This window comes from Hippocampus zosterae, chromosome 9 (assembly GCF_025434085.1).
Source record: "Hippocampus zosterae strain Florida chromosome 9, ASM2543408v3, whole genome shotgun sequence".
Taxonomy (NCBI): Eukaryota; Metazoa; Chordata; class Actinopteri; order Syngnathiformes; family Syngnathidae; genus Hippocampus; species Hippocampus zosterae.
The window spans coordinates 16265384-16292067 of NC_067459.1; the positions used below are offsets into that span (position 1 = coordinate 16265384).

A 26684-nucleotide genomic window follows, 5' to 3' on the forward strand; every position below is an offset into this window, starting at 1 on the left:
TTGACTTTACTGCTCTCCATTTGCCTATTGTGACAAAAGTGAGTCAGTTCTTGGTGTCGTCACAGCTCAAAGACTCGCCTGATTGAAGGATGCAGTTCCAAATGCGGCAGATGTATCGGTGGGTGTCAGTGTTCGAACGTATGATTTAGTGATGAACCATCAGGTTGTTCGTCATGACTGAGTTTTATTCGAGTTGAATATGCAAACACGAGAAATGAAAACACACACAGACCAACACAACGGTGTAGAACAGGAGTGGGAGAGCTTGTGCTCAAGGGCTATATTTCATTTTTCAATCCCCTGTGGTGTACAATATTATGTTGAATGTGCTGTGCTTTTTTTTTTCAATCCATCCATTTTCTAATCTTATCCTCACGAGGGTCTCGGGCATGCTGGAACCTATTTCAGCTGTCTTCGAGCAATAGGCAAGGACAACTTACAACCTCTGGAAGCTAATGTTCACTGCCTCTTTATTACCAAATCATGGAACAAGTCTTCATAAAGGTTAGTGCAGGACATTTTACAGTTCTTTTTCACACACACAGTAAAGCATTAATTTAAGTGTCGTCATGATTAAGCCTTGGTGCTGGTAGCCTGTTTACTTTGTTGTCGTTGTTGGATCTTCATGTTCATGACTTCAACCACAGCTGCAAGCAACCAAATATAAATGTCAGCAACTTCGGGTTAAAAATTACAAGTTACTCTGCCACGATAAATTAAACACAGAATGGCACCCAGCCCAAAACTCGACCAAGTCAAGTAAACCAAACTGCGTTCTTCGGCTCACAATTGGTATTTACTCTTAAATTTGTGAAGACTGTGGGTGGACTCACCTTGTTTCATGGCATGTTTTTCCTGAAGGGCGGGCTGAATTTTCTCTATCTGCTTTGTCAGGAAATCTAGCTTACGTTTGAAGAATGCCTTTGAATCTGCTACGTTCTAAAAGAGCAGCAAATACAGGTTGCACCCCAACTTATCAGATTTAAATAAAACTGTACTCATAATGAAACATCAGGACCTTATTTAAAGTATCTAGAAATCCAATAAGAGCAACCACTTACCTTTTCAACATAATATCCTGTCCCCACATCCACTAAAACGTGCTCCACATCATTTAATGTTCCAGGCACATACATCTAGAACAAGTCATGTCAAGGACAATGTCCCTCAGAGACAAAATTGGAGACAAAACACATTCTAAAATATAATAGGAAATGTATTCCACTAGAATTTTTCTGGATTTTCTAATTATGTCCTTCCTTTCCATATGTGAAAGATAATACCTTATTGAGTTTTTTTAATGTACTAACAAAACAACCTGTGGACAACAATGAAAATGCCAGAACCATTCATGTGGAAAAACATGCCTCAAACAAAACTATGATCTGTGTTTGGCAGAGAGAAGATCTCTTTCGATGCATGCATCCAAGACACACACGATTACAAAAGTCCTGGTGCTGAATACGACTCAAGGATACAGAACTTGTAAGTGGGACGAGTAATTCTTTACCTATGTGAAGAGAAAAAAAAGAGTTTAGTTGCATGATTTAACCACCTCGACTAAACTGGCAACATCAAAACTTGTGTGTAACATTCACCCCACAGATGCAATTGCATACATAATTATTATATTACTCACAAAAAATTAGGGAGGTTGAGTTTTTGGGTGAAGTTTCAGGCTTAACCAAAAACTGCACTGTAAACTCAATTACAAGTTTAAAGGTTCCGTGGGAACTTTCGCTGGTCCGTTTATCTTTGTTTCTTGCTTATCATAACACTAGCTACTAGAAGACTATTTGTTGTCAGATAAACTATTTCATGAATGCCCAAAAGACAAGTACATGGCCGGAGAACCATTTTCTGTCAACAGCAACACGAGGGCCTTGCTCAACTCTCCGATTTAATTATGTGTGCCATACAGGCCAAACAAGGCTCATCCCTATAACCACCCAAAACCGAATATCCCTAACTCGGAGTTCATTCAGTGATGCGTTGGTCGCAAGAAAAGATGGCGTTGGCCAATTGATAACTCCGATTACGATATGTAAACGCACATAATCCGTAAAGAGACGATACCCACCTTGATTGTTTTTGTTTAAGGAATTCAAATTATCTTTTGCTTCGACATATTTCGCCTGGACAACTTTGAGCTGGCTTATTGAGGACGTCAGGAACTCAATCTCCTGCAAAATAATAAAATATCGCACAACACTGTCAATATTGTCCCCCTAGCAAACGACACGCTCGCACACATATTTACAGGAATTTATTAAATGTACAAATATCTATGTGAGCTAGAATAATTTATCTAGTTTTGAATAGTGGGTGTTAGCGGTAGCAATAATGTTGAAAGAGCGTGAACAACTGCGTCAAACAAAACCCTACTACCACCGTGTGCATTCAATTCGATTACCATCAATACAATAATATTAAACTCAATACGCAACAATTATAAAGGAAAGCATACTTGCCTGGTCCAATTGGCTCTTTAGTCCCTCAAGCTGAGGGAGCGACAGGTCCGCGAGATTGATCGCCATTTTGGGAGTGTGACGCTGGTAACCGCTTCCGGTTGAAGGAAGGGTGGGGTGGTCGTTTTCGTAACACGCCCCCCAGAGGACGTTAGAGGGCATGCAGCTCAAGTGTTGCACACTCGCGTTGAAGTGAATGTTTGCAAACATTTAGCCGACACATTTTACTTTCACGGTTGATCACCCCAAAATGTCGCATCATCATCATTCGCGTTTGAGCATTTACTCCATACGAATCTTAGGTTGCCTGGACAAGTGCGCTGTTAGTGGGGCACAGTACACCCGTCATTCTACGATTTGGTACTAGTGAGAACACATACTAGTAAAAGTGGATATAGAGGTTATGAATACAGTGCTCAGTGGTTTTTCATCAACTGTAAGACAACTTCTTACATCTAGTAAAACAGTTTATTTGTTCTACTTGTCACTGTCCATTACTGTTACAATTAAAATGAACCTTACATCACGTGTAGTGAACATTGTTCATACAGTACCAGCAAAGTGAAATTCATTTCCCAGAACACACCTCATTTCTCATGGCACACAAGTTTAGAATCACAATCCAAACACCAGACATCACATGCTTGTAAAGCAGAATAAGTTGTGGACGTGACGGGTTTAAAAAAAAAAAAAAAAAAAAAAAAAAAAAAAAAATCGGTGAAAATGGAAGTCAATATCTACTCAGCCCAACTAATATGCATTCAGAGTTCAATATGAACATTGCTCTAACTTACAAACTGTTATACAAATTCAAATAACATCAAACAGCTTTATTGGCCTTAAATGTAATTGTTATATTTTGCAGTTACAAATAAATTTAATACTTGTCATTTGTACTGCAATAATAAACACTGAACTTAAACGTATCACTATTAACTGAGGCAGACTCATCAATCAAGATATCCGAAGAACATTTATTTGAACTTTAGTCAATCAAAAGTATATTAAAACACTCAGCAAAAAATGGGGGTGGGGGAACAATGGTTTTAAATTAAAAGTAAAATCTTTACATTAACATTTCAAGTGAAATGAAAACCATCTGATAAAAAAGGCATAGACTACATAGATGTGGAGGATATCATTCTAAGTAACAGCTGATTGACCTTCACTACCGTAGCTGAATTGGTAAACCATAGACCACAGGTGCGGCTCCGATGAGGTGTTGTAGGTAAGTGGCCTGCCGTGAAGGGCCGATATAATCCAGCATGGCACTCCCAGACTCGGATGATAACCAAGATTTCAGCAAGACTTTGGTGAAGCGATTAATATCCCCATCCGTTACATCCCACAAGTTTCCCAACACAAAAGGGCTGTGGAATTTGTGTGCGACACACACACACACACACACACACGCACACACACACACAAATATAGCAACTTAACTATTGTCAAACCTTTTTATACAAGAGTATTTTGCATTGAACATAGTACAGAATGCATCAGTCATTCTTCTCTCATTATTTTTGTTTCATTCTCTAAAATTTTGTGTAAGTTGTAATGATTATAAAGTCAAAGTCAACTCACCAGCCGGCCATGAGGTAGGTGAGGATGATGCCTTGTCCCTCCTGATCTCCCCGCACAGCCAGAGCAGCGCTACTGCAGCCGATAAGCAGAGAGGCAGCCCTCATTGGTCGCATCAGGACCACCTGGCTGTCAATGAATCGTGCGCCGGCACCGTGGCCCACATAACTGAAGCATCCAAAGGGGTGGAGTACACAATACACAAAGGGGAGGGGGGTTGTATTTAATACAAGGTACCATTTCACCAACCTGTATTGTGCTTTATGGTATAATGGAATATTCTATTCCTGTAATTGCAAGTACAGAGTATATTAAGTTGTCCTTCACCATCAATTTTTAGATTCTTATAAACGTACATGTATAGATCCTTAGTGGCAACGGCTTCTTCCAGCTGTCCGGATTTTGGAGCATGCCCACACACACCATCCCAATCCGGTTTGCTTAAATAAAAGAAGTGGAAGGTGAGGAAACAAAGAGAAGCTTGCAATTGTCAAAATTGTGAGTATTCCTCTCACCTGCTGAACCACTTTTCGAATTGTTCCTTGGCGTCTTTTAAGTCGTTATTAGGGTCCAAAAGATAAAATGTATTTTTGGGGTCCACACCATGCTTCAAGATGGACTGATCTTCATTCTGAAGAAGGATAACGACATAGTCCTGATGACTGATTTCACACAGTGCATTGATGTAATCTCATGGGATAAATCATACCTCCTTCTGAATGCTCAGTCCAATTAATGACTGCAGAGAGGGCATGCGGCTCACAGAGCGGAACCTTAAGATGGAGATGCTCTCCCAGGGCAATTTCTGGAGATGCTGTGGAGGAAAAGACAGTTTGGGATCCATAATGATTCAGTCACAGGCAAGACACACTGTTCCATGCAACAAATAACAGATAGCACATTTAGTACCCTGTCCAGAAGGAGAACCACATGACCAGAAGGCTTTTCTCTGTTTGCCAACTGCAAAACAGCGGATTGGAGAAGCTGCTCACAATCGTCGTCCCATTCGGGCCAAACTCCCAGAGCGAAGCTTTGCAAGTCTTTTTGGGACAGCACAGGGATTGCAGATAGGACAACCTAGATAAAAGTCAAATTAGGTGTTTTGTTGCCAACTGAGTCGAACACAAAAAGAAAAAGGCACACCTTCAACATCTCTTCGCTGGCTTTCATTCCCTTGGCACGCAATGTTTTGCAAAGGTGCTGGGCCTCCGCAGAGAGCTTGGGATCTGATGAAAGAGGCAGGAGGAGGCTCTTCCAGCACCCCAACAATTGCTCCATCTCTCCTAGTAATTGCTAAAACATGAAATAAACAACATTAACTGGATAGGTTTGGCCAAATCAGCACAGCATCCTTTGTGATCCACACAAATACAGTGTGTGTGTAAATACTACCGTACTTACCTTGACTCGAGAGTCAAGTGCCCTGCGGCCCTCCCACCACAGAGCTTTCTCAGACACATTCTTTAAAGCCTTTTGATCCGCCACAATACTGTCCATCTCCTGAACCAGACATCTAATCGAGTGCTACAGAACAGAAGACAGTTGTAGAGAGAAATATGCATACAGAAACGTAAAAGCTCATTTCTGGAGGGGTGCGGCAGATTATTTTTATTTTTAAATGAGTACTAAATGGACTGTATGGTCAACAAGCTGCACAGGCTAATGTTTTCCTGAGGCCACTGATGATTTTAGCAAGTAAAATGTTTCCCTTAGGCACACAAATCTAGTTTAGTTTTTCTAATTTACATTACACAACAATTATTACAGTTGTACCAGTGCTTTGCCTTCTAGGATGGCCATTTTTTCACGGTTACCGGCTCTGTGGAGGTGGGGATGTGTACAGTCACAGGAGGAGATCCCTTTTTGAGTCGGGACAGTAGGATGCCTTCACCCATTTCCCGAGCTTTGACTCCAACCACTGACATTACACACACAGTCACGCCTGTGGCAAAGAGAGAAAGAAGCAGTTGGAAACATTCTGCTTTCACCCTCACGAAGAAAGAGGTAGAGCGAGTCTTAACACTGTATGTCACCTGAAGGGAGTTGTTCAATTTGCTGCACAAACTCTTGGCAGTGGCTCTGAGGGAAGTCTGAGCAATCAGCTGTTGGAAAGGAAAAGATGTTCTCCAACTGAGAGATCTGTTTCATACTAGTAGTGGGACTAGACTCATCTAGAGTTAGGCTGTCCATTTGATCTGATAGCTCGCTGGATGCCCTTTTCAGTTTTCTATTAAAGACACACAACACATGACCAATTTAAAGAACATACTTGGATACATTGTACATCAGACTTTGCCAGCACAATACTGTATGTCACAGTACATGGTGAATCTACTTACTTCAGAGAGCTGGCTAGGTGTCTGATGGTGCGATGCCGGCTAGTGATACCCAAAGACTGGGAATGAAGCATTGCTGTAGTGATGGGGTCACGGTGACCCATAGATAATGCCAGAAGGGCACAGAGGTTTGGAAAAATGGCTGGAGGGGGGAAGTGTTGAAGGGCCAGCCAAGATGAGCGAAGTAACACCTGAATATCTTCAAATGAAAGATTGTCTACAAAACAGAAGAAAATGATCAAGAAGAGAAAAACACTTCGTATACAGTACTTGGTCGGTGTTGCCCTTGCAGTCTATTGAACACAATTGGAAGAAGGAAAAAAAAAAAAGAACATTTATGTGGACTACCATCAATAGCAGGCAAAGAGTATTCTTTTTTGGTTAGATACAGAACATGGTTAAGATAAAGACATTTGCTAAACTAAATATACAGTCCACACATGCACACTTTTTTTTCTTGTAAACCAAGTAATCTGTATTATTATTTCAGGTAACAATTTCCGTAAAATCTCACCCGGTCCGTGGTCCGGATCAGGAAGATGGATTTGAGGGCCTCTTGCTTGATGGTCACACTTCTTGTTACGCAATTCTTTCCTCTCCAAATCACAACACAAATCCCTCCGCAACACTTCGAGAAAATTTATGTCTTTGAAGATGAAAAAAAAAAAGTTAAATGTAAGAGATGATTGCTCAAATGACGGCCTCCTGTTGTGCCAAACTTAAGTCAGTTTCAGATGAAATCTGTCCTTATTACCAGTCTCATATCATCAGCTGAGTCAACTGGTACTATTGTATACATTTCAACGATCCACCAGTTTAGTTGAACATCAATGATTTTACCTGAAGCAGCATAGTCTTTTGTTTCGGTGTCTGATGCCCTCAAATACTCAATGCTCAAGTCGAGAACATCATTGGCTTCCTCCTCATCGGCCCTCATTTTGTCCGACTCCTCCTCTAACTCCACCTTCTTTACGGATACGTTTCTGGATCTTAAGCGTCTTGTTGAGGACCCTCGACACACCAAAGATTCGTCTTCGGACAAGGTGTCTCGAGGTAGTGCACAGCTCTTCTTCCTCGTCTGCCTTGTAGGCGGGATCTTCTCAGCGCGGGCAGCTGAGGCAGCCCTACTTCTGCAAGTAGCTTGTCTTGCAGTGCTCTTCTTTTTGGGGAGCTTTTCAAACACTTCTTCCAGAGCTATATTCTCTGCATCACTCTCATCACTAAACTCCACCTGTATTGAGACAGTTCAAATTCTTATTAGTCCAAAAACAAAAATTACCCAGTTCATAATGTATTCATCTGATTTCATGCCCACCCTGAATCGTGATTTATTAGGGCGTCTTGGAGCAGCAGGTACAGGCTGAACTTTGTCTTGTGTGGGTAGGAACTCATCAAACACCTGAAACTGCAGCTTAGAAGCGGTTTTCTTTGACTTTTGTACTGTGGCCGTTGCTTTGGCTTTCTGAATTGGCGTGAAGGCCAACGGGGATACCTCGGTGTTGAAGTCAAAAGTGCTAATTTCCTTTGCAGAGAAATTGGACTTGATCACTGGAGTCATAATTGGAGTCATAGGACCTTTCCTTTTGGCTGCAGAACTTGGGACTTGGATCTTTGGCTTGGAGACCTTGAGTTTTGTCTGCTTATGTTTTGCAGACCAGGATAAACCTTCAGGCTCCATGAGTGAGGATTGGTATGATTTCAGAGCTTTCAACTGCTTTGGTGCCTTCCAAGTCCACACACTTGAGAAAAGTTCCTCAGGCCTGCACTCTTTTTTCCTAGACAAGTTAACCAACGACACAATGGCTTTGGTTGCACTGAGGCCTGCTTTCACAGCATTGAGTTTCGGGGAGCGCACTGAATCAACAAAGGCTAAACCAGCTTCAAGTACTTTCCATATGTTGCAAATCTTACTGTGGCTGGGTTCTAGACCAGCAACAGCCATGTGAAGGTACACCCGACCCACCACATCATGCATAAGAGAGGGCTCAGTGGGCCCTTTTGCAGGGACACCCAGTGGGAAGAATTCAGCCAATTTAGTCGCAAGTTTGGCAGTGATTGTCTTACAACGAGCTAATGTTGCCTGGTGAAGTTTAAAACCATCTTTGGCTTCAGAATGGTCCAATTGGAGAATCATATCAGCCTGTGCAGCAGCCCAACGGGCGGTGGCGCGGCTCAGGAGGGGCTCAGAGCAGCAAGGGCACTGGCAGGTTGGTTTGTGTAAGAGGCATGAGAGCCAACGACGAGGTTTGGCCTTGAGAGGTGGAGAGCCGCCTTCATCCCTCACAATTGGTTCTTTGACACTCCACCTTGTACTCAGGATGTACTTCAGGTCATCCTCCATTACAGGCAACGGAGAACGAGATTTTAACGATTGACGAACTTTCCTTGGTTTGATTTTAACTTCAGACTTGCCCTCTGGTTCTGCAAAATCTGAACGGACAAAGGTGATTAGAAAACTAAACATCAAAATAATGAAAGAAAAGGCATCAGAGAAATATATTTCAGATGAGTGATTCTAATTAAGTTGCGACCAATTTATGCAAACCTGTATACATTTCCAGAAGGTTTCTGACTTTGTCCAAATCAAATCCACTTTCCTCTATCTCCCCCTGCATTAGTTCCAACTCAGCTTTCATCACCAACAGCTCGGCACATCTAAGACAATCAAAATAAAATGCATCATGTTTTTGGAATATTATACGAGTGCCTCATGAGCATGACCTGTCATTGAACTAACAGTGCAATAAGGTCCTGCGAAACGACAGCAGTTCTGCCATTTTCCTGCACATCGGTAAACAATACTGGTATTAAAGGCATGCACTTACTGGCTCAGTGCTTGCAACTTGATGGCAAGTTTCAGGGCTTCTCGACACTGCAGTCGAGCATCATTGATAGAACCACAGCTGACTCGCAGCATAGTCACTTTCATTGAGCAGGTCAACAGTTCCGACAGCAGCCGCCATTTAAACAAGAGATTATTTCCTGTCATTGATCAAAAGAAGGGTCATAATACCACCAAGGACCAAAAAAATTATAATTAAATGTTTACATTGATCACTGCTCTTATATAACACACCTGTGTCAATGAAGCGCACATCCGAGCCATTTCCATTACTGCCATAAAAGCCTTTACCCACAAAAGAGAGCAGCAATCTGCTGAGGAGCTTCATGCTTTCACTCAAAGCAGTATCTGGACTTTTGAAACCTGAGATACAAACGCAGAAATCAACCATGTTAAAACGGAGGTATTCAGCTACACGACACCATAATGATGAAAGCAAAAAAGTTAGCTGGTTTTGTGTGTTAGGTGTTAAATAGTCTACCATGCTGTGTAATGCGGTTCCGCTGCTTTTGTGGCAGGGAAGTTGTGTCCAAACTGAGGTAGGAGCTGCAAGTTTGGAGCGCTTGAGCCCGCAACATATACCATCCCTTGTAATGTTTCTGCTCATTGGCCTCTTTAAGCACAGCACACAGATAGGATACCCCACAATCCACCTATCAAAGTGGAAATATCATTACATGAAATAAAAATACTCATCTCTCCAACTTCATAATATGGCAACTATAGCTGGGCAGCTGTTGCTTACCTGTCCAGTACTATAACAGCACTGAGATTTCAGCAAAATTATGAAAAGAAAGACAGAGGAAGGTCCTTCAATGCTTGGATCAGGGGGGAGCATTTTTTCTGCTTGTTCAGTCTGAAACTGAAAACATCATGACTCAGGAAGTCATTTCTGCTCAATGAAAAATTATCTGGATGTGTGTTGAGTTTCATCATCAGAAAATTGCATTACCAAAGCCTGTTCAATGGAGCCCATTTCCAAGAGGAGACTGGCCGACTGACAGAGGGAATATGCACATCCTTGAGTGTCGCCAAGTTGGCGGGAAAGCTCAACAGCAAGTTGATATGCTTCCAAAGCTTTAAGAGGCTAAATTGATGAACACACACAAAGTAAAAATACAGTGGTGAACACAAATACAATATTAAAAGCAACCAGATTAGATCATATAAAACCTTTGATCAGGCTGACTTGGCAACTTGTTTAAAACTTCACAGGTCAAGTGGGTAAAGTCTCCTTAGAAGGGGAGGAGAAATGCGTTGTCTTCTCACCTTTCCCATTAGTTTGAAGAGAGCTGCAGTCATCACAATAGAGTTGCATGTCTGTTTAGGATTCCTAACAGAAGGCAAAACTGGAGCACGCAGAATAGAGGCCCACTCAGCCAGCGCTCTTTCCAACGGCTGGCAAAACTCTTTGTGGAACAAAAACAAAATTGCCATAACATTAATAATGTTAAGATTCTAATTTCACAAATAATACGCATAACAAAGGGGCGGCACAGATTCTAATTAAAATGAGATGCAATGGTGTACATACTGTTCTGTGCAGCCAAGCTGAATTTCAGACCATCATATACCAAAATGTTGCCCTCATTCCTCTGCTTGTCTTCAAGATCAAAATCATTGGTCCCAACAGGATTTTCGACGCACGGCGACTGCTTACGCATTTCTCGAAGCTTCACATCCCTTTCAATTGCCTAGCAAGAAAGATACAGAAAAAAACACCACTTAAACATCATAATAATGAAAAAAGAGGTCTTCTTGCAAGCCGAGTGGTTCTTAGTTTTCTCGGACATTGGACACGCCAGTCAAGTAAAACTAACAAAACATTACAGTCTACAGTGAAAACAAATGTTGAATGTGTAATTGGACAAAATGTACGGTTTCTAACATGTTACTTACTACTTCTTTACCAATTGCTGAACTAAACTATCAACACTACCGTAATTTCAACTTTTTTGTGTGCGAAAGTACAACACAAAAATGTCCTTAGTAACTCAGGCCATGCACATCTATCTACCAATGCACACCTCCTGAAGGTTCTTCTCAAGAGAGCAGATAAACAGCCAAAGCAAAGCATGGGCCTTGTTGTCCTTCAGTCGGCTTATGTTTTCAGGTGTCTCTATTTCCCCTTCCAGGAGCCGTAAAGCTTCATGAGTAAAATCAACTGCCGTGCTGTAACAGAGAAACAAATGAACACGAAAAATGAAATTGAAATATATTTTAAAATAACCCGCCATAGCAGAAGTCATCACATTATATTCTCATCAGGCATCACAACAAGAGTCAGCTCTTTAAATGGACTTACAAATTGAACAGAAGAAGCTCTTACCAGTCAGTCTGTTCAGTGAAGTCATGAAAACAAACAACCTGGGCCATTTCGCAGAGGTAGGCAGCACGCAACTGGGTGTGAGAGCTCTCTTCATGACAGATGTCCAGCAGATCGCAAAGAACGTTGTAGCGTTCCTGTGAGGTGTCACCTTCCTCCTCCTTATAGATGCGCAACTCCTCATCCAAAAGGCAAAGCATTATTTTTTCATCAGGAATGTCAGGACCAAAACCATCACGTATCGTCCTGTGAGATTACGATCAACGTGGTCAAATAATATATTAACTGGACGGAAAAAGCTATAATTATTAGAACTGGTGCAAACCGGAGTCGAATGTCCTCTTCAGAGTTATTGGCACTATCCATCTTGGTTTTCACCCACAAAGAGATTGGTTCCGTCATATGCAAAGCCATTTTACTTCCCAACGCCTTTAGCCACAGTATGACCCAGTCAAGGGCTCGTTCCAGGTGCCCCGCTCGTCGCAATGATAGCACAGCTAGCATGAAGGCTCGGTTGAACTGGTGAAAGTCAAAATAAAGAATTACCATGCTGATTATTATCATCATTTAATTCATTGAAAAAAAACTTACCCTATCAACAGAGAGTGAAACAGGACAGTTCTTGCTCAGATTATGACACAGGATCTCGAGAAGTGTGAAGGCCTGGTCATACAGACGCCGATTGTACAAGCCACAGGCCAAGTTGCTCACCGCAATCACTACACAGGAATAGCAGCAGGAAAATATTGTACAATACAATACAATACAATACATGCTGATTTATATAGCGCTTTCACAACAGTGGCAGCTGTAACAAAGCACTTATCAAAACAGTTAACATAAAGTAAAATTCCCACTGTAAAGTAAAATAATAAACAACACATAACATATAACACGGACATTCGTGCACTTCTAACCACTTTACCGTCACACGCTTTTTTGTTTGAAGCAGTTTCAGATGAAAGGAGAGAATCAAAGTGTCCTTTAACCAGTGGATCAGAGACGTCATGCTCAAAATGGGCACACGTCGGCTACAAGCTATGTATATTGTATGATTTATAAATCCGTTGTGCTCTTCAAAATCCACCCCACACTTTTTTAAACAGTGGTTCAAAGCACCTGCTTTGATGAGAAGGTCTTCGTTTGACAGTTTGCGCATTTCAGTCATCATGCGCCCAGTTGTAGCTTGGCAGTAGAGCAGCACTCTGGCCAGAGTTTCACTGTCCTCCAGCTAACAAAAACAATTTGAGAAATCAAGAAATGGTATCCATACATACATACACACACACACAAAATACATGGAGCTGCACAGCTAGAACTTTGGCAGTATCACGTCAATCTTATTTAAATATAATCTATGGGAAAAGAAGTGTGTTTTTTTTTTTACCTCTGACTTGAGCAAGCTCTCATTGGCAAATCCAAAGCCTAGGGAAATACTGACGCAAAGGGTCTGCTGAAGTCTGCTGCATTCACTTTTTAATATTGAGCTCTAAAAATAAAAACATACATTAAAGGATCATGCACAACACAATAGCTATACAGGACAGTGATGCCTTGAGATAGGGTTTAAATCATTGCGACTGACATGTCAAATCATCATTTCCAGTTGCACTACCGTAACTAGAAATGCCAATCGTAGTACCCCCCCCAACATTTCTTTGTGTTTTTCAAGAAGAAAAATATCATGCTATAATGTTATATTTCATAAAAACAAAGCAATGATAAAAAGAAACAATTCGAAGGAAACACTTTTTGTCACATTTGGTCCTTCAATGCCACATCGTAATGCCCATTCTGGAGTGTGCGTCTTGGCCACCTCGGGGCAGTACAAGACGGACACAAATTCAGTATACTGTCCTGGAGGCTCAGCTCCTCTCTCGGGTTCCCAGAACGGCAGCAATGTACGTCGCTGAGTGGTAACAATACACAGTTGTAGAAGAGCTGCTATCATGTATAACTCTTACATTTTAAATGGTTCAAACTATTTCATCTGTAATGAAATCACAACCAATCATAATGTATAGATGGATGACATAGCAACCGCCAAACACCAGACCAGCACTTAAGCCCATGTTCATAGCCAGAGATATTACAGTACGTTAGCGATAAACTAGCGGAATCTATGTGGTTGTTTTAAATACACAAAGTGCAAATTCTGTTTGTTTTATGTTTTGTTTGATGGCAACCTTCACAGTGGGAATCTACAGCTTCAAGTCACTTTCTTGAAGAACATCACAACATAAATTTTATCTTCCAATTCACTGCTGCTTGTTGTCAATGGAGTGGAGTCATTTCCCACTTTATCTACAAGTCATATGTTGGCCGTGGGGAAAAATACTCAATCTGGTCACTCGTATCTCAAGGCATCACTGAATAAACAATAGTGCTCATTATCTGTGTTCTGGCTCATCAAAGGTGTTGGATAGGTTAAAAGGTCAGAACTGCCAAGTTTTTCCACACCAAAATCAGTTAATTGACAGTAAAGTAGTAAATACTTAAAGGGCACCAACCTTCAGGATCTTTATGATCTGGTCTTGGTGCTCCTCAAGAAAAGCAAACCAGGCCAGCAGCACGGGACCACTGAACGGCTTCTTATGGCAATTTTCCACAACCCACACCACCAGTCCACATCCTTCGAGGACAGAATGAGCTTCACTTTCGCCCAATTCTGGGGGAAGAGACCTCAAGGCCCTGGAACACTCTTTCAAAGGCTTATCACTACACTTATGGGGTGCTGCCATAGAGTGAATTTCGACAGCCCATTTCCCGAGCTCCAGAGCCGCAGCCAAACCGTCAGTCTTGTTCTTCACTTTGACCCCAAAATCATTCAGAAAGGTGGAGGCCAGACTATGATGCCCAGCTTTACACAGCATCTTGATTATAACAAGCGCCATTTCAAGAAGCGTGTATATGCTTGATGTAACAATAGGTGGTGTAGATCCATCAATCTTGGAGACTTGACTATCACTCCAAGATCTGTCGAAAAGCGTGTGCATTTCATGGAGAACAAATGAGGCATCCTCTTCACTCACTGCATTACAACTTTTTACAAATTCACAGACGGCATTCTCCATGCATGTCGGCGGTTTGCAAAGAATCACAGTTTTTCTGTCCGACAACAGAAGGAAGTTGAGAGCTTGAAACTGGTAATGCAGTTTGTCTTTGGCATTGAGAACCTTCTGATCCTTATTAGCAGAAAGTCCATTCCACAAAACAGAGAAGCAGCTCCGCACAAGAACATAATAGTTCTCATCCTAACAACAATATGGAATAATGAGTGTTAGTAGTGCACGAGATATATACGTAATGGAAAATGAAAATAAATAAATCGCAGTACAAACCTTCTGTGTTGATGTAAGCCTGGTGTAAAGCAATGCAGCAATATGGCTGCAGAGATTGTGGACTTGCAGAGAGCTTAGCTTCTTGACTACATGAAAAATGATCGTTTCTATGTATAGAGGACTGTTTTGGCTTTGAGAACAGACATCATAGCGATGAACGGCAAGCTCCACAAGTTTGACCAACTGGTTTATGTGATTGAATTCCAGTGAGCCAAGCCCAAGTTGATGGTTACAGGCTCTGATGACCATGTCACACAGTGTGCGATCATAAGATGGCACACGCTTAACAAGGCTCTGCAAAATGGAATAAAAAAGGTTCAATCTTCAAAGAAAAAAAATCAAGGACGTTTTCACATTTTGAGGAAGATTCAAAGGCACATCACCCCGAGTAGTACTGTGCTAAGATATTAAAGGCGTTTTCTGACAGCAAATGAATGGAAACTTTTAGGTCTGTTTATTTATGTAGCAACCGAATGATTCATTTCTGAAATGGTTTGGTTATTTATTCGTCTACGGACGTTAAACGATGGTTGTAATTTTAAACAGTTTCTTATGCAAACCTCGAACTCTTGACATAACAGCAGCGCCTCGTTGAATGAAGCAGTCCGCTTGATAAACTCGTCCACGCTCGAACACTTCATGACGTCTGCAGATACCTGGAGAAAAACACGTTCACTAACTTAAGTCAAATTTGTCAAGTTTGCCTCTTTGACTAACGACCAGATATCGAAATCACATGACAATACGTAACGCAACTGACTAACGTTGTGAAGCAGAGGTAACCAACAACTTACTTCAACTGGATATCCTTGGCGACAATACCTGTAATTACATGAGATAGAGAGATATCTCGTTGTATATGATTACAGAAACAAGCAGCATAACGATAGCTTCCAGCAGATCGCCGAAAAGGGTGAAATCATAAAACAGCTACCGCGCACGATATTTCAAATAGGATTTGTTAACCAATCATAAACTGCATCCGCCTTTCCCGGAAACGCAAGGTAACATGGGTATTAAAGTTTTTTCCTCCTCAGTTATCAACTCACGGACTGTTACAGTATTTGTTTTGGCATGACTAGATCCTCATCTATGCGCTGAGTTTATGATTAATGTTTTGATTATTTAAATTCGAATTCACCAGGCATCACTTTTGAACAGGGGCCACCAATCCTTTTTCAAAGTTAGAGCTGCTTATTGGGGAGTAACGGAAAGGACTACGAGTTTCATACACACTTCTGAAGTAACAACTTTATTAAAATTGCATTGAATTACACTGTAGTCTGTATGTTACTAATGATATTTATGTATGTAAGACAATGATTAGGTCCATGCATGATTTTTCACAATAATTAACAACGATTTAACATGCTAGGAAACGGACACAGTAAATTTGAGTGTATAGCAGTTTTATTTCTATAAATCTATGCCAATAATAACATTTTCAAATGGTCACTTCATTGGTGTACTATTTTTAGAACAGGTACGTGGGCAACTCATGTGGTCCTTCTTGGAGGCTACCTGATGCCTGCGGGCACCGCACTGGTGACCCTTGCTTTAAAATAATATTAGTCAAGCAAAAGGAAATTGGAACCCAATTTTACTCATACACAATCTAAATTAGTGTAAAGTAAGAAGCCTACAATATCCTGTTGTATATATAAAATACAATATATCTAGTCTTATGTAAGAATGTTGAAAGTTGAGAATGGCATTTCAGTTTCCAGAAATGAGCCAACCCAACACCGCTTATCCTGAAGAGGGTTGCAGCTGACTTTGGGCAGAAGGCAAACTATACCCTGAAGTGATCGCCAGACAGTCGCAGGGCACATAAAGAGACACCGTCACTAAGTGGGAAACAATCCCATGCTGCCCACACATAAGTCAGTCAAGTGTACCACGACACCATGAGTCAGGCTTGGAAATTGTTCTTTGCATTCAAATGTTCTCAGTGGATCAGAAATACAAACATTGCACTAACACGCACATTTTCGAACAAATGACATGACTTCTTTTTATGCAAATGGTGCCTTGGCTGTCTGCATTCAATAAAAAATGACTTTTCGATTGTTTGTTGCTCTCTTTATTTTCATTTCATCACAATCTTTAAGCTGCAACTTCTGAGTGCCACAGCCAACACAGGACTCATGTGGAGTGCTGATGGCAAGAATAACTACAACCGAAAACTATTGAGCAACTTGGCCCGCCTTCTTGATGACATGCTCCATTTCAGCCATGTTGGAAGTGTCCAGGCGGGCGTCATACTTGGCCAGGATTTTTAAGACGGGCCTCAGCCTCATCCACCATTGTTCTTTTGGAATTCGATGTCTGCAGAAGAAACAAAGGGCCAAATGGATAATCAGAAGAATACATTGCAGTCAAATACTGGCAATAACACCTAGACAGTAATTGACAGTACACATGCACATGCCGATACAACATGAACGATTTTGCAGGGTTCGCTTTGTTTCCCACCCGCCTGAAAATCCATGCACAGTATTTTGACTGAAACAATGAAATGTCTCACTCAAAGTCGACTTGTTCTCTAAGGTCTGTCAGAGGCTGGAAAATCAAAGATCTCTTCTTCATGCCCAGCACACAAGCGGAATCATTAGAATTGGCGAAGATGCGACCTGGAGATTTGAAGTTTAAAACACATATTAGCACATGGATAACATATCAAGCTCCAAAAGCTTTCAATTACAGTCCCCACCATGTCGATAGCATTCCTTCATTTTGTCCGTCAACCATAAGATAGCCTTGATCCCCATCTTGGTGGCAAAATTCCTATCAAAGGGGCTTGGCGTTCCACCCTAAACACAAAGTATTGTTTTTGCTGTATTCATGGAACTGAAAAGGAATTCACATTGAACTCTTTCCTAAGAATGGCGCACCTGCTGCATATGTCCGAGTACATTCTTCCTACAGTCAAATATCCCCTTTCCTTCTTCAGAGTACAGATTGAAGAGAACATCTGTGGTATAGTTTTCATTGCATTTCTCATTTCTGGGGAAGAAAAGAAGGGCAGTAAACCCCTTGAAATTGGATTTGCTGGGATTTGATTCAAACCTCAGAACAAGTCCTCTCTTCACTGTTGTCTTCATCTTCTCTGTCAGATGCTCCACATTCACCTATAAGTATGGTGAGAAAAAAAACGTGACTTACTTGTGATTCACCAGACTAATTCAACATGTGCAATGCCTTTTTTTCCTGATGGTCATGATGGCTTTATTTTTTTAATACTTTTATGAAATCTTTGCCAAAATGAGTCAACATATCCAAATGAATAAAGGCATGGAGGATCACATCAAGAGCAAATTGTTCCCAATTTTGATAATACATTTTACATCCATGAGAGCGCATGCTGCAATTCTTCCACACACTGTGTGTGTGTGTGTGTGTAGTCCTCTCAGACCTTCAGGTCCTTAATATTAAAAGGTTCCTCAAAGATGTAGGCATTATCAGCTCCTGCTGCTAAGCCGGCCATAGTTGCCAGGTATCCACAGTATCCTCCCATAGTCTCAACAATGAACACTCTTCGCTTGGTACCAGCTGCAGATTGCTTGATCAAATCGCATGACTAGAAGGAGGAATTGGAAAAGGGGAGGGACATTATGACATGGTTAAATGTTTGCTTACTGTTTAGGTTTTTGTTTGAAAAGAAGTATACAGAGGTTATGGTGTTAAGAGCTGTATCCGAGCCGATACTGAAGGCAGAACCAGGAACATTGTTGGAGACTGTCGCAGGAAGGATGACGAAAGGGATACAGAATTCTTCATAGTTCTGTCTGGCCTCTAACATCTCCAGACCGCCAACAAAGGCCTATGTTGGGAGCAAAAAGACAGCATTACAGTGAAATGTAATTTTTATGGCACACATGTTGGTTCTATTTTATGGATGATTATATACAACTGTCCACAGGGCAACATGAGTCGAATAACAATACTGCAGTACTACCCACCTCAAAGCCTCCAATCAGGATAATTGCATGAATGTTGAACTTTGTGATGTTCAGACTTATCTCCTTCAAGAGTTTACGCGGCAGAGTTCTTCACAAAAAGAAATAGGAAAGAATCACGGTTGGGCAATCAACCGTAAGTGCAATTTTAAAAACACGGCAATTGGTATTGCTGTCTCACCTCTTGGTACCAAGGAGTGAACCACCCTTTCCAATCCATCCAGCCACGCCAGTCCAACCAATAGGCTCGATCTGTGTGCGGAAAGCACATTAGTTCAAATTCTCTCATCAAATATATACTGTACACGAGTGGATAGGCAACGTACGTTCATCATCAGACTCTAGGTGTGTAGCATGAAATTACCTGCCCATAGGCTAAACCTTCAAATCCATCGTGCACTGCCAGCATTTGGTGACCTTGGAGGAGCCCAGTTCTGACAACTGAACGGACTGCAGCGTTCATTCCAGCACATGGTGCCCCCACATTTACTACAGCTATGTTGATATTGCTCTGTTCAGTGCAGATTCATAGAAACATTTGTCAGACACGCAGGATGAAGTTGGTCATATAAAAATTGTGATACACATCTTGCCTTTGTATCTGGAGGATGAATGTGCGACAGCATTTTATAGGCGTTCCAGTTATTCTCGAAGCTCCTATTGTCAAAAGGTTGCACATGCGCTGACATGAATAACTCAATGCAACATTCAGCATTTTTCCAAATGTACAGCATAAAAGTGGATGACTCACGTTCCTCTAAGCTTCACTGCATCTTCAAACCTTTTTTCAGCCATTGCTTTGGTGACGTCCTTTGTCTAAGAATGTGAGAATACATACTGATGTTATGCATCTATGCGTTTCATATGTATGCGAGACCGATGATGTTTGTTGTATAAATATTTTGTGCGCTCTGGCTGACATACCACTTGCACACACTCCATCAGAGGCAGTCTGACAGCCATGTTTCCCGACAAGCTGACCACACTCGCAGGAGTTTCCGGTGTGGCCTCTAACAGCGCCATCACTGCCTGCATACCCATCCTGCTGGCCTGATTGATCACATAGCAGACTTAGAGAGTTCAACAAGCAATACTTTGTAAAAAAAAAAAAAAAAAAAAAATATTGTTTCGTAAATATTGTATTTTAGGTCATGGATGAATACCAGGATTCTGTCAAAGGCAGACGGGGTTCCGCCTCTCTGTACATGTCCCAAGACGGTGGTACGGGTGTCGAAGCCAAGCCTTTTTGACACCAACTGAATAGAAATATGTTGGATTCATCATCAGTTGTATTTTTCTAAAATTAAAAAATGTCTGGTAAATTAAAATGATATCACTGACCTGCTTGATATAGTCACAGCTGATGGGTTGGCCACTGAGGTCTATTGCTCCTTCTGCTACAATGATAATATGCAAACGGTTGCCAAGCTGTCTTTGCTAAGAGGAACAGAAAATAATAAGCTTCACGACCAATATTTTTATGAATTGGTCATTTGTGCAGGACCAAATCCAATTTACCTGAGCCAGTCGTCTGCACAGATGATCTTCCCAGTCCTGTTCTGGGGGCATCTCTGGAATGAATACCCAGTCAGCAGCGCAAGCCAGAGCGGTCACCAAAGCCAAGTACCTGTGTGCGAAAGGTCAAGAGCTTGGGTCTTGTTTGTAGAAACCCTTACACAAAGACGGCCATTCATAAATCGATTAGATGTCCGGTATTATGATTTTGACAAGTTGTTTGGACAGTAGTAGGATAAACATTATGACCACATCTGCTCACACAGAGGCTTGACTCACCCACAATGCCTGCCCATCACCTCCAGGATGAACGTCCTTTGGTGACTGCATAAGGATACAATTACGATAGAAAGCCTCTCGTAATGCCACGTGTCATATATGGTGTGAAGTATGTCAGAAATATTCCAGGACCAGTGTGACAAAAGACATATCTGAAATCCAAATTACAAACTCCAAGTTTTTCCCTGAGAAATAATCTACCTGGAGTATAACACATTCCCCCAACTTTCTCTGCCACAACTTAATCCACTCCTGAAAGGGTTTGTCACAGCCTTCCAGATGTTGCCCATCACTTCAAAGCATGAAACCTACTATGATGTTTGGAAAAAAAATCACACAGAGGCAATTCGGGTGAGTTGGGAGGTTGCTCCAGTACTGCAATGTTGTTCTTGGCCAGGAATTGTCAGATGCTCAATGCATTGTTAATTAAGAGGGATGTTGCCTTGATGAAGCAGCAACAAGTTGTCTTGCCACAACTCTTTCTTCTCACACACTGAACAAAGAACCTCACTGGATATTTTTGGTAGATATGGTGGATTGTCTGGGCCACAGTGAAGGGAAAAACGTGGCGTTTGTAATTTATGTTTACCATACATCTTTTGAGACACCAAGAAAGGAACCTTTCTGAAATGTGGTATGGCATATTTATGCATGTATTAGTCGACCTCTGTGCTGTGGTGGCAATGGCATCCACTATCTCCACGATGCGATGCAGGGCAGAATCTGTGCCTATGGTCATGTCCGTGCCGCAGAAGTCATTGTCAATGGAGCCCACCATGCCGACAATGTTAAGGTGGGAAGATTCCTTTGCTTCATTTGCTGTGATCTTACCTGAGCACAGGTTTTAAGTGATTGTAGTCTTAGACATTTTCAATCACCAGTACACCCAGTTTAGACATTTTTGAGCATATCTATTTGAAGTAATTATCCCTCACCAGCTTTGATTAAATCTGCCAAGAGTCCACTCCACTCAGTTCTGAACTGGTTGGCACCTGTGAGACTGCCATCACCTCCAATGACACACAGGTTGGTGATGCCCAGCTTGACCAAGTTATAGGCCGCCTTGGTACGACCCTCCCTGGTGCGGAAGTCTTGACAACGGGCACTCCCAATCACAGTTCCACCCTGAGAAATGTGTAATGGTTTACAACAGGATCAAGGTAGAGCAGAGGCAGACGGATCATCCTAAACTCCACGACTGACTCTGGTTGTATAATAAACCCTGACATTTAAATGCCCATCTCACTGGCATACAGAATCACACTGTCGGGGCTAAAGTTTTGAAGAATTACTTATCAGGAGGTTAGAGTGTGACCTGATGGTCACGGGTTTAAAAATAGTTGTTAGGTAAGTTTTATATTTAAAGTCCCTGTGAAATGAAAATAAAATGTCACACCACAGAAAAGAGTGTTTAGAAATCGGACAAATTTGAATGAATATAATGTTGAGAGACCTCCACCCAGCTTTCAGACGCTGAAAACACCCTGCTGTACCTTCAAATAAAATTGTTCCATCGACCATTATGTGCTTAAATGACTATATGCATGGTCCACAAACGCAATAATGTCTGCCACTGTGTTCAATAAACAGTCATCATTCCCTGGAGTTGTCTGTATTATGTGGACACAAACACCAACAGACACCAACCGAAGCACACCAACGCCAGTCTGCTCCCAAGCTAGCCAGCTCGCTAGCTTGCGGACTGGTGAATGTCATAAACAGTTAACTTTCCCTGAAGTGTCTCTGTTTTGTGGACATACAGTAAGAGTGGTGTGTGAAATTAGGTAAATTGGACAGCGCCAGGGGCTGGTCCGCCAGTCCCCATGAGCGCTAAGGTTTGGTCCCTCTACGCTATACTTAGTGGTGGAGGGCTGACTCATGCCAGAGCGCATTATTGGGCTTGTTTTTAGCCTTGCCCAAAAAATCTGGACAACTGAAATGATGAAAAAGAAACACCACAGAGCATTCTGACAATAAATTATTAAATTGTTCTCCATCTTTGTACATTTTTCAGCACTTATCCTTCAACATATTTAATGTCTTTAAAACCAAACCACTAAAATCACTTCACAGGGTCTTTAAATTTGCCTTTTTGTTTCCTTCTCACCAGCTGCAACATCATAGACACACTTTCCCACGTAGCAGGGCGGATGTTGTCTCCCCCATCTACCAGGCCCTGATAGCCCTGTCAATACACAAAGAGAAAAAGAGTGAGCACTTTATTGCCTTTGACTTGCGGAGGTTTTAGGGTCTCATTCCTGGTAAAATAGCCTTGCTAGCCAAAACCAAGTCATGGCCTTCATCTCTAGGAGTAGAGCACTTCCAGTGTCCAACACCCCTGCCAAAGTCAAGTTGTCTTTGCTCTCATGCACCATCTTTTCACTGTTGTTTGATAGATTCATTTGTAACAGGTCCAGTGCTTTGGTTTGCCTTACTGTGACACTAGGTTTCTTTGTGTCAGAGTTCCAAGATTTGTTTGCTAAATGACTTTTTTTACATTCGCAATAAATTTTAGCAATAGTGAATAACATAAAACAATACAAGTGCAATTTACCTCATGGACAAAAAAGACTTTGGCTCCGGTGTACAGTCCCATTCGAACTGTGGCCCTCACAGCTGCATTCATGCCTAGAGGACACAGTGTGCAGTCATGTTTACTAACAAGCTTTTGATTGGACTAAAAAAAACATTCAGGAAAATAAGCATGTCATTTTGTTCACAAAATGTATATGCACAGGTGTAATCATTAAATATGATTTGGTTTATATAAAGTACAATATATTGTGAAATAGTATAATGCAAAATACTACTTTTTCATCATAAGTTACTCACTACTCTATTTGGCAAATTATTACTATTTATGAATTACAAACACACCTTTGTTCATCTATCCGTGCTAGCTATGTACAGTGACAGGTTAATCTCTTCCATTAGATGGCAGAAGGTACTATAAATAGACGAACCCACCTGTTGCCATTCATATAAGAAAATAAATTATGGCTTCTTGCGAGAATATTTTGTGTTCAATTAAACTGGGTCTGATTCATTTTATGGAAATGGGTGACTTTGTTCAATAAAGGTTGTGAAACACTGCTATAGAACATGGATGGATGAAACTTTTCACCATGGAGTTTGAATTCAATGGCTATGTTTGCATTGGTTTTCTCCAGGTAGCTTCTTTCCACCGAAAACATGCATGAAATGTTATTTGAAGACTCTTAGCCACAGGTGTCAAACTCAAGGCCGAGGGGCCAGGTGCTGGCCTCTGATTTCAATACTAGTTATTCATCAATTTGTTCTGTAAATGTAATATGAGGTGTTCAGATATTGATTTGGGTTCACAGTCATAATGGCTCTTTGACATGGCCGGTGACAAAAATGACTTTGATACCAATGCTTTCAGCTCTCTTCTCCTTCAGTGTAAATGTGAGTTTGAACTGTTGTTTGTCTTTATGTGGCCTGCGACTGGGTGGCGAACAGTCAAAACCAGTCCAGGGCCTCTCACTTAAAGTGCAGTTGGCATCACCCGTGGCCCTAATAAGGACAAGCTCTGTTGAAACTAGCCAACGGGTATTTTTTTTCTTTTTTTTTAATCACACAAGACATAGTTGACTCTTGTGACAATCATTCTTTTAAAAACTTTTTTTTAACGGTATAGAAATGAATAAAAGCAACAGCAAAGGCTGTTGCTGCACCCTCATTAATCAGGGGACACTTAAAGGGCAAGGTGTGGATACACTGACGTTGAGACTGCCAAGAGTATCTTGTCTTATGTTACAAGCAAGAGCAGAAAAGCCTGGCATTGCTCACTCACTTTACTTCACAGATTTGATAACACATGACAGAGAGGTCATGATTCTATAATTAGAGAGGAAAATAGATCCTATGTCACAGGGAGATGAGCAAAAGAAGCTCTGCAGATATAAGGGGGGGGGTGACCAATTCATTGAATTGAAATGAACATAACAATGTAAAATTCAATTTTAGTCACAAAGTCGTAAAGCCTGTAATTTGGGGTGAAAAAAGTGTACTTCTGCTTCATTTCGGTTGGTCAGAAGGCTTTATTTTTTTATGGATGTATATTTTATTTACTTTTGAGTTTCTGGACAGTTTCAGGGCTTAAGAAGTGTACCCCCCATGTTTACATATAATTGTTTCATAACACAACAAGTTGTAATGATAAAGCCACAGATTTGTTTGAATTATTGTTATAATCTGTTTTATAACAAGTAGCTCGAAAGAATTTTGTGAAGTTGTCATTATGAACGCTTAAAAAAGTCAAAGTGATTTTCGTAAGTTAACAACTCTAATTGAACCTATAAAACAAAGCCATTCATTTGTAATGAATCTGATATTGTCAGTTTTAATACAGATTAAGTTAGTGATCGTGTTTGTTTAAAAATGTGTGGTAAAGGGACCTTAAAAAAACTTTAGAGGAAAAAAAAAAACGTAATGAATTTTTAAAAAAATTGTTCTGCCCTAGCTACAGGCAGATATAAAAGATTTTTGGGGATGTGAAAATGAATCGCTGTGGAGGATTGCCAATTGAGAATGTGTAGTAAGAATTCATTAAGGCTGGAAAAACTGTGGAGACATTGTAGCATGGTAGACTTCAGCTAGAAGAAGGTCAGAGGGGAAAACAAGTTGAAATGTCAGTAGAAAATTGGCCTCACTTTCTGAAATAGAAAACTATTCAAAATAGTTCAGATTTCTTGCTGGGGAAAAAAAGATAGAAATTGTTTTCCATGAACATCATTTATACTTGTTTAAATCGTTTTATGCATATTCCGTTATGCTAGCATGTTTAACACACATTCAAATTAACATCCGCCCCAAAAGAGACTTGTCTTGACATCAACTGACCATTTATGCAAAAAGCTGTACTTTAGTCTCAACCTGACTTTCCACACACACACACACACACACACACACACACACACACACACACACACACACACACACACACACACACACACACGCACACACACACCTTGAAACCCCAGCACTCACCCTGGGCATCACCGCCCGAGGTCAGCACTGCAATCGCCCGACCCTTGCCCATCTTGGTAGGGTCAACCGAAACAGTTTCTGCCATTGTCCTGGAGTTGAGGCTGACCGAGGAAGATAGTCCTTCAGAGTGAAAACCCCTGCAGCACTTCTGCAAGGAACCTCTCACACTGACCTCAGAGAGTAACAGCATTCGCAAATGTTGCACAACTTGACATACGATGAGGCAGACATAATTGCCAACGCATTTTGACACAGACACTTCAAGCCCCTCATTCCGGACATCCGAGGGGATACATTGGGGTTATTTTTGTAATCACATATACAGTTTCAACTACAAGTTATTTTGAACACTTCATTGTCAAATCTCATGAGTCCACTGTGTGTCGCAAATGGTGCATGAGTGATTGCCGTCTACACTGAAATGGACTCATTGAAGTAAAGTTGCATACGTTCACATTTACAACAGTAAGAGAGTATCTTCCAAAAATAATGAACACTAACAAATCAAAAGGGAGTGCTTCAATTTACTTGAAAGACCTCAATTTCATTGCACACAAGTGAAACAGAAAATGCAGAAAAGCATTGGTTTAGTGGTTTGAAATCAGCACTTTGTGTATTCCTGTTCTGACAAACGAATCAAATTTTATTTAGACACAAAACACAAAAAAACCCCCAATAAATTACAGCTGCACTTATAAAATGCTTAAAATGTCTCATAATAAGATGCAATAATTGAACATAAGAATTACAGTGAAAATAATGTTGACAGGTGAATTTAATAATAAATTGATACCAGCAGCATGACCCATAAATGTCTGAAAATATTTTTCTATTATTCTAAATTTCTAAAAGAAAGGGAGGGGGGGGGGCTCTACTTGTACCCATCCCCATTCTAAACGTTCTGTAATCATAAAAACATGACTACAAAAAAACAAATCCAAAACTACATACATTTTGGCCACTTGGGTGCAGCAAAAACTACATCTGTGCTCAAGTCCTGGATGTCTCCTGTTTGATTCTTGTGCTT

The 26684-nt window shown here is 41.0% G+C and overlaps 4 protein-coding genes across 5 annotated transcripts in view; 1 reads left to right on the top strand and 3 right to left on the bottom strand.

Annotated features, from left to right (window-relative positions):
• Positions 1-453: 453 nt before the first annotated feature.
• pfdn5 (prefoldin 5) lies at positions 454-2580 on the bottom strand. The gene is made up of 6 exons (XM_052075610.1): positions 2472-2580; positions 2081-2183; positions 1479-1510; positions 1062-1136; positions 834-939; positions 454-647 (listed from the first exon to the last, which is right to left on the bottom strand). The coding sequence occupies exons 1-6, from the start codon at positions 2535-2537 to the stop codon at positions 574-576; spliced, it is 456 nt and encodes a 151-aa protein (XP_051931570.1). The 5' UTR covers positions 2538-2580; the 3' UTR covers positions 454-573.
• A 342-nt stretch (positions 2581-2922) lies between these two features.
• Positions 2923-15877, bottom strand: espl1 (extra spindle pole bodies like 1, separase). 2 transcript variants are annotated; one of them, XM_052077033.1, is made up of 32 exons: positions 15689-15876; positions 15455-15550; positions 14895-15188; positions 14064-14807; positions 12941-13042; positions 12673-12784; positions 12145-12272; positions 11879-12072; positions 11557-11799; positions 11255-11399; positions 10762-10921; positions 10497-10636; positions 10180-10314; positions 9973-10089; positions 9709-9880; positions 9462-9590; positions 9211-9367; positions 8931-9040; positions 7701-8815; positions 7226-7616; positions 6900-7031; positions 6389-6602; positions 6083-6276; positions 5864-5991; positions 5451-5573; positions 5193-5342; positions 4959-5126; positions 4759-4863; positions 4565-4680; positions 4406-4489; positions 4053-4217; positions 2923-3838 (listed from the first exon to the last, which is right to left on the bottom strand). In XM_052077033.1, the coding sequence occupies exons 2-32, from the start codon at positions 15533-15535 to the stop codon at positions 3637-3639; spliced, it is 6450 nt and encodes a 2149-aa protein (XP_051932993.1). In that variant the 5' UTR covers positions 15536-15550; positions 15689-15876; the 3' UTR covers positions 2923-3636. The 2 variants fall into 2 exon arrangements, with proteins under 2 accessions (XP_051932993.1, XP_051932994.1); XM_052077034.1 differs by lacking the exon at positions 12941-13042 and having other exon boundaries at positions 15689-15877.
• The window catches only part of fkbp11 (FKBP prolyl isomerase 11), a 182013-nt gene continuing 163337 nt past the window's right edge, over positions 8009-26684 (top strand). Inside the window, exon 1 of the mRNA XM_052077047.1 lies at positions 8009-8012. The gene's annotated coding sequence lies outside the window, so the exon portion shown is untranslated. The remainder of the gene's footprint in view (positions 8013-26684) is intronic.
• On the bottom strand, positions 16931-25839 carry pfkmb (phosphofructokinase, muscle b). The gene is made up of 22 exons (XM_052077038.1): positions 25658-25839; positions 23202-23275; positions 22755-22832; positions 21583-21772; positions 21313-21478; positions 20648-20692; positions 20372-20480; positions 20195-20290; positions 20017-20109; positions 19778-19903; positions 19605-19669; positions 19447-19510; positions 19218-19364; positions 19035-19105; positions 18857-18944; positions 18565-18717; positions 18310-18474; positions 17964-18025; positions 17789-17900; positions 17608-17707; positions 17422-17527; positions 16931-17222 (listed from the first exon to the last, which is right to left on the bottom strand). Exons 1-22 carry the CDS (start codon positions 25740-25742, stop codon positions 17081-17083), a joined length of 2337 nt encoding a protein of 778 aa, XP_051932998.1. The 5' UTR covers positions 25743-25839; the 3' UTR covers positions 16931-17080.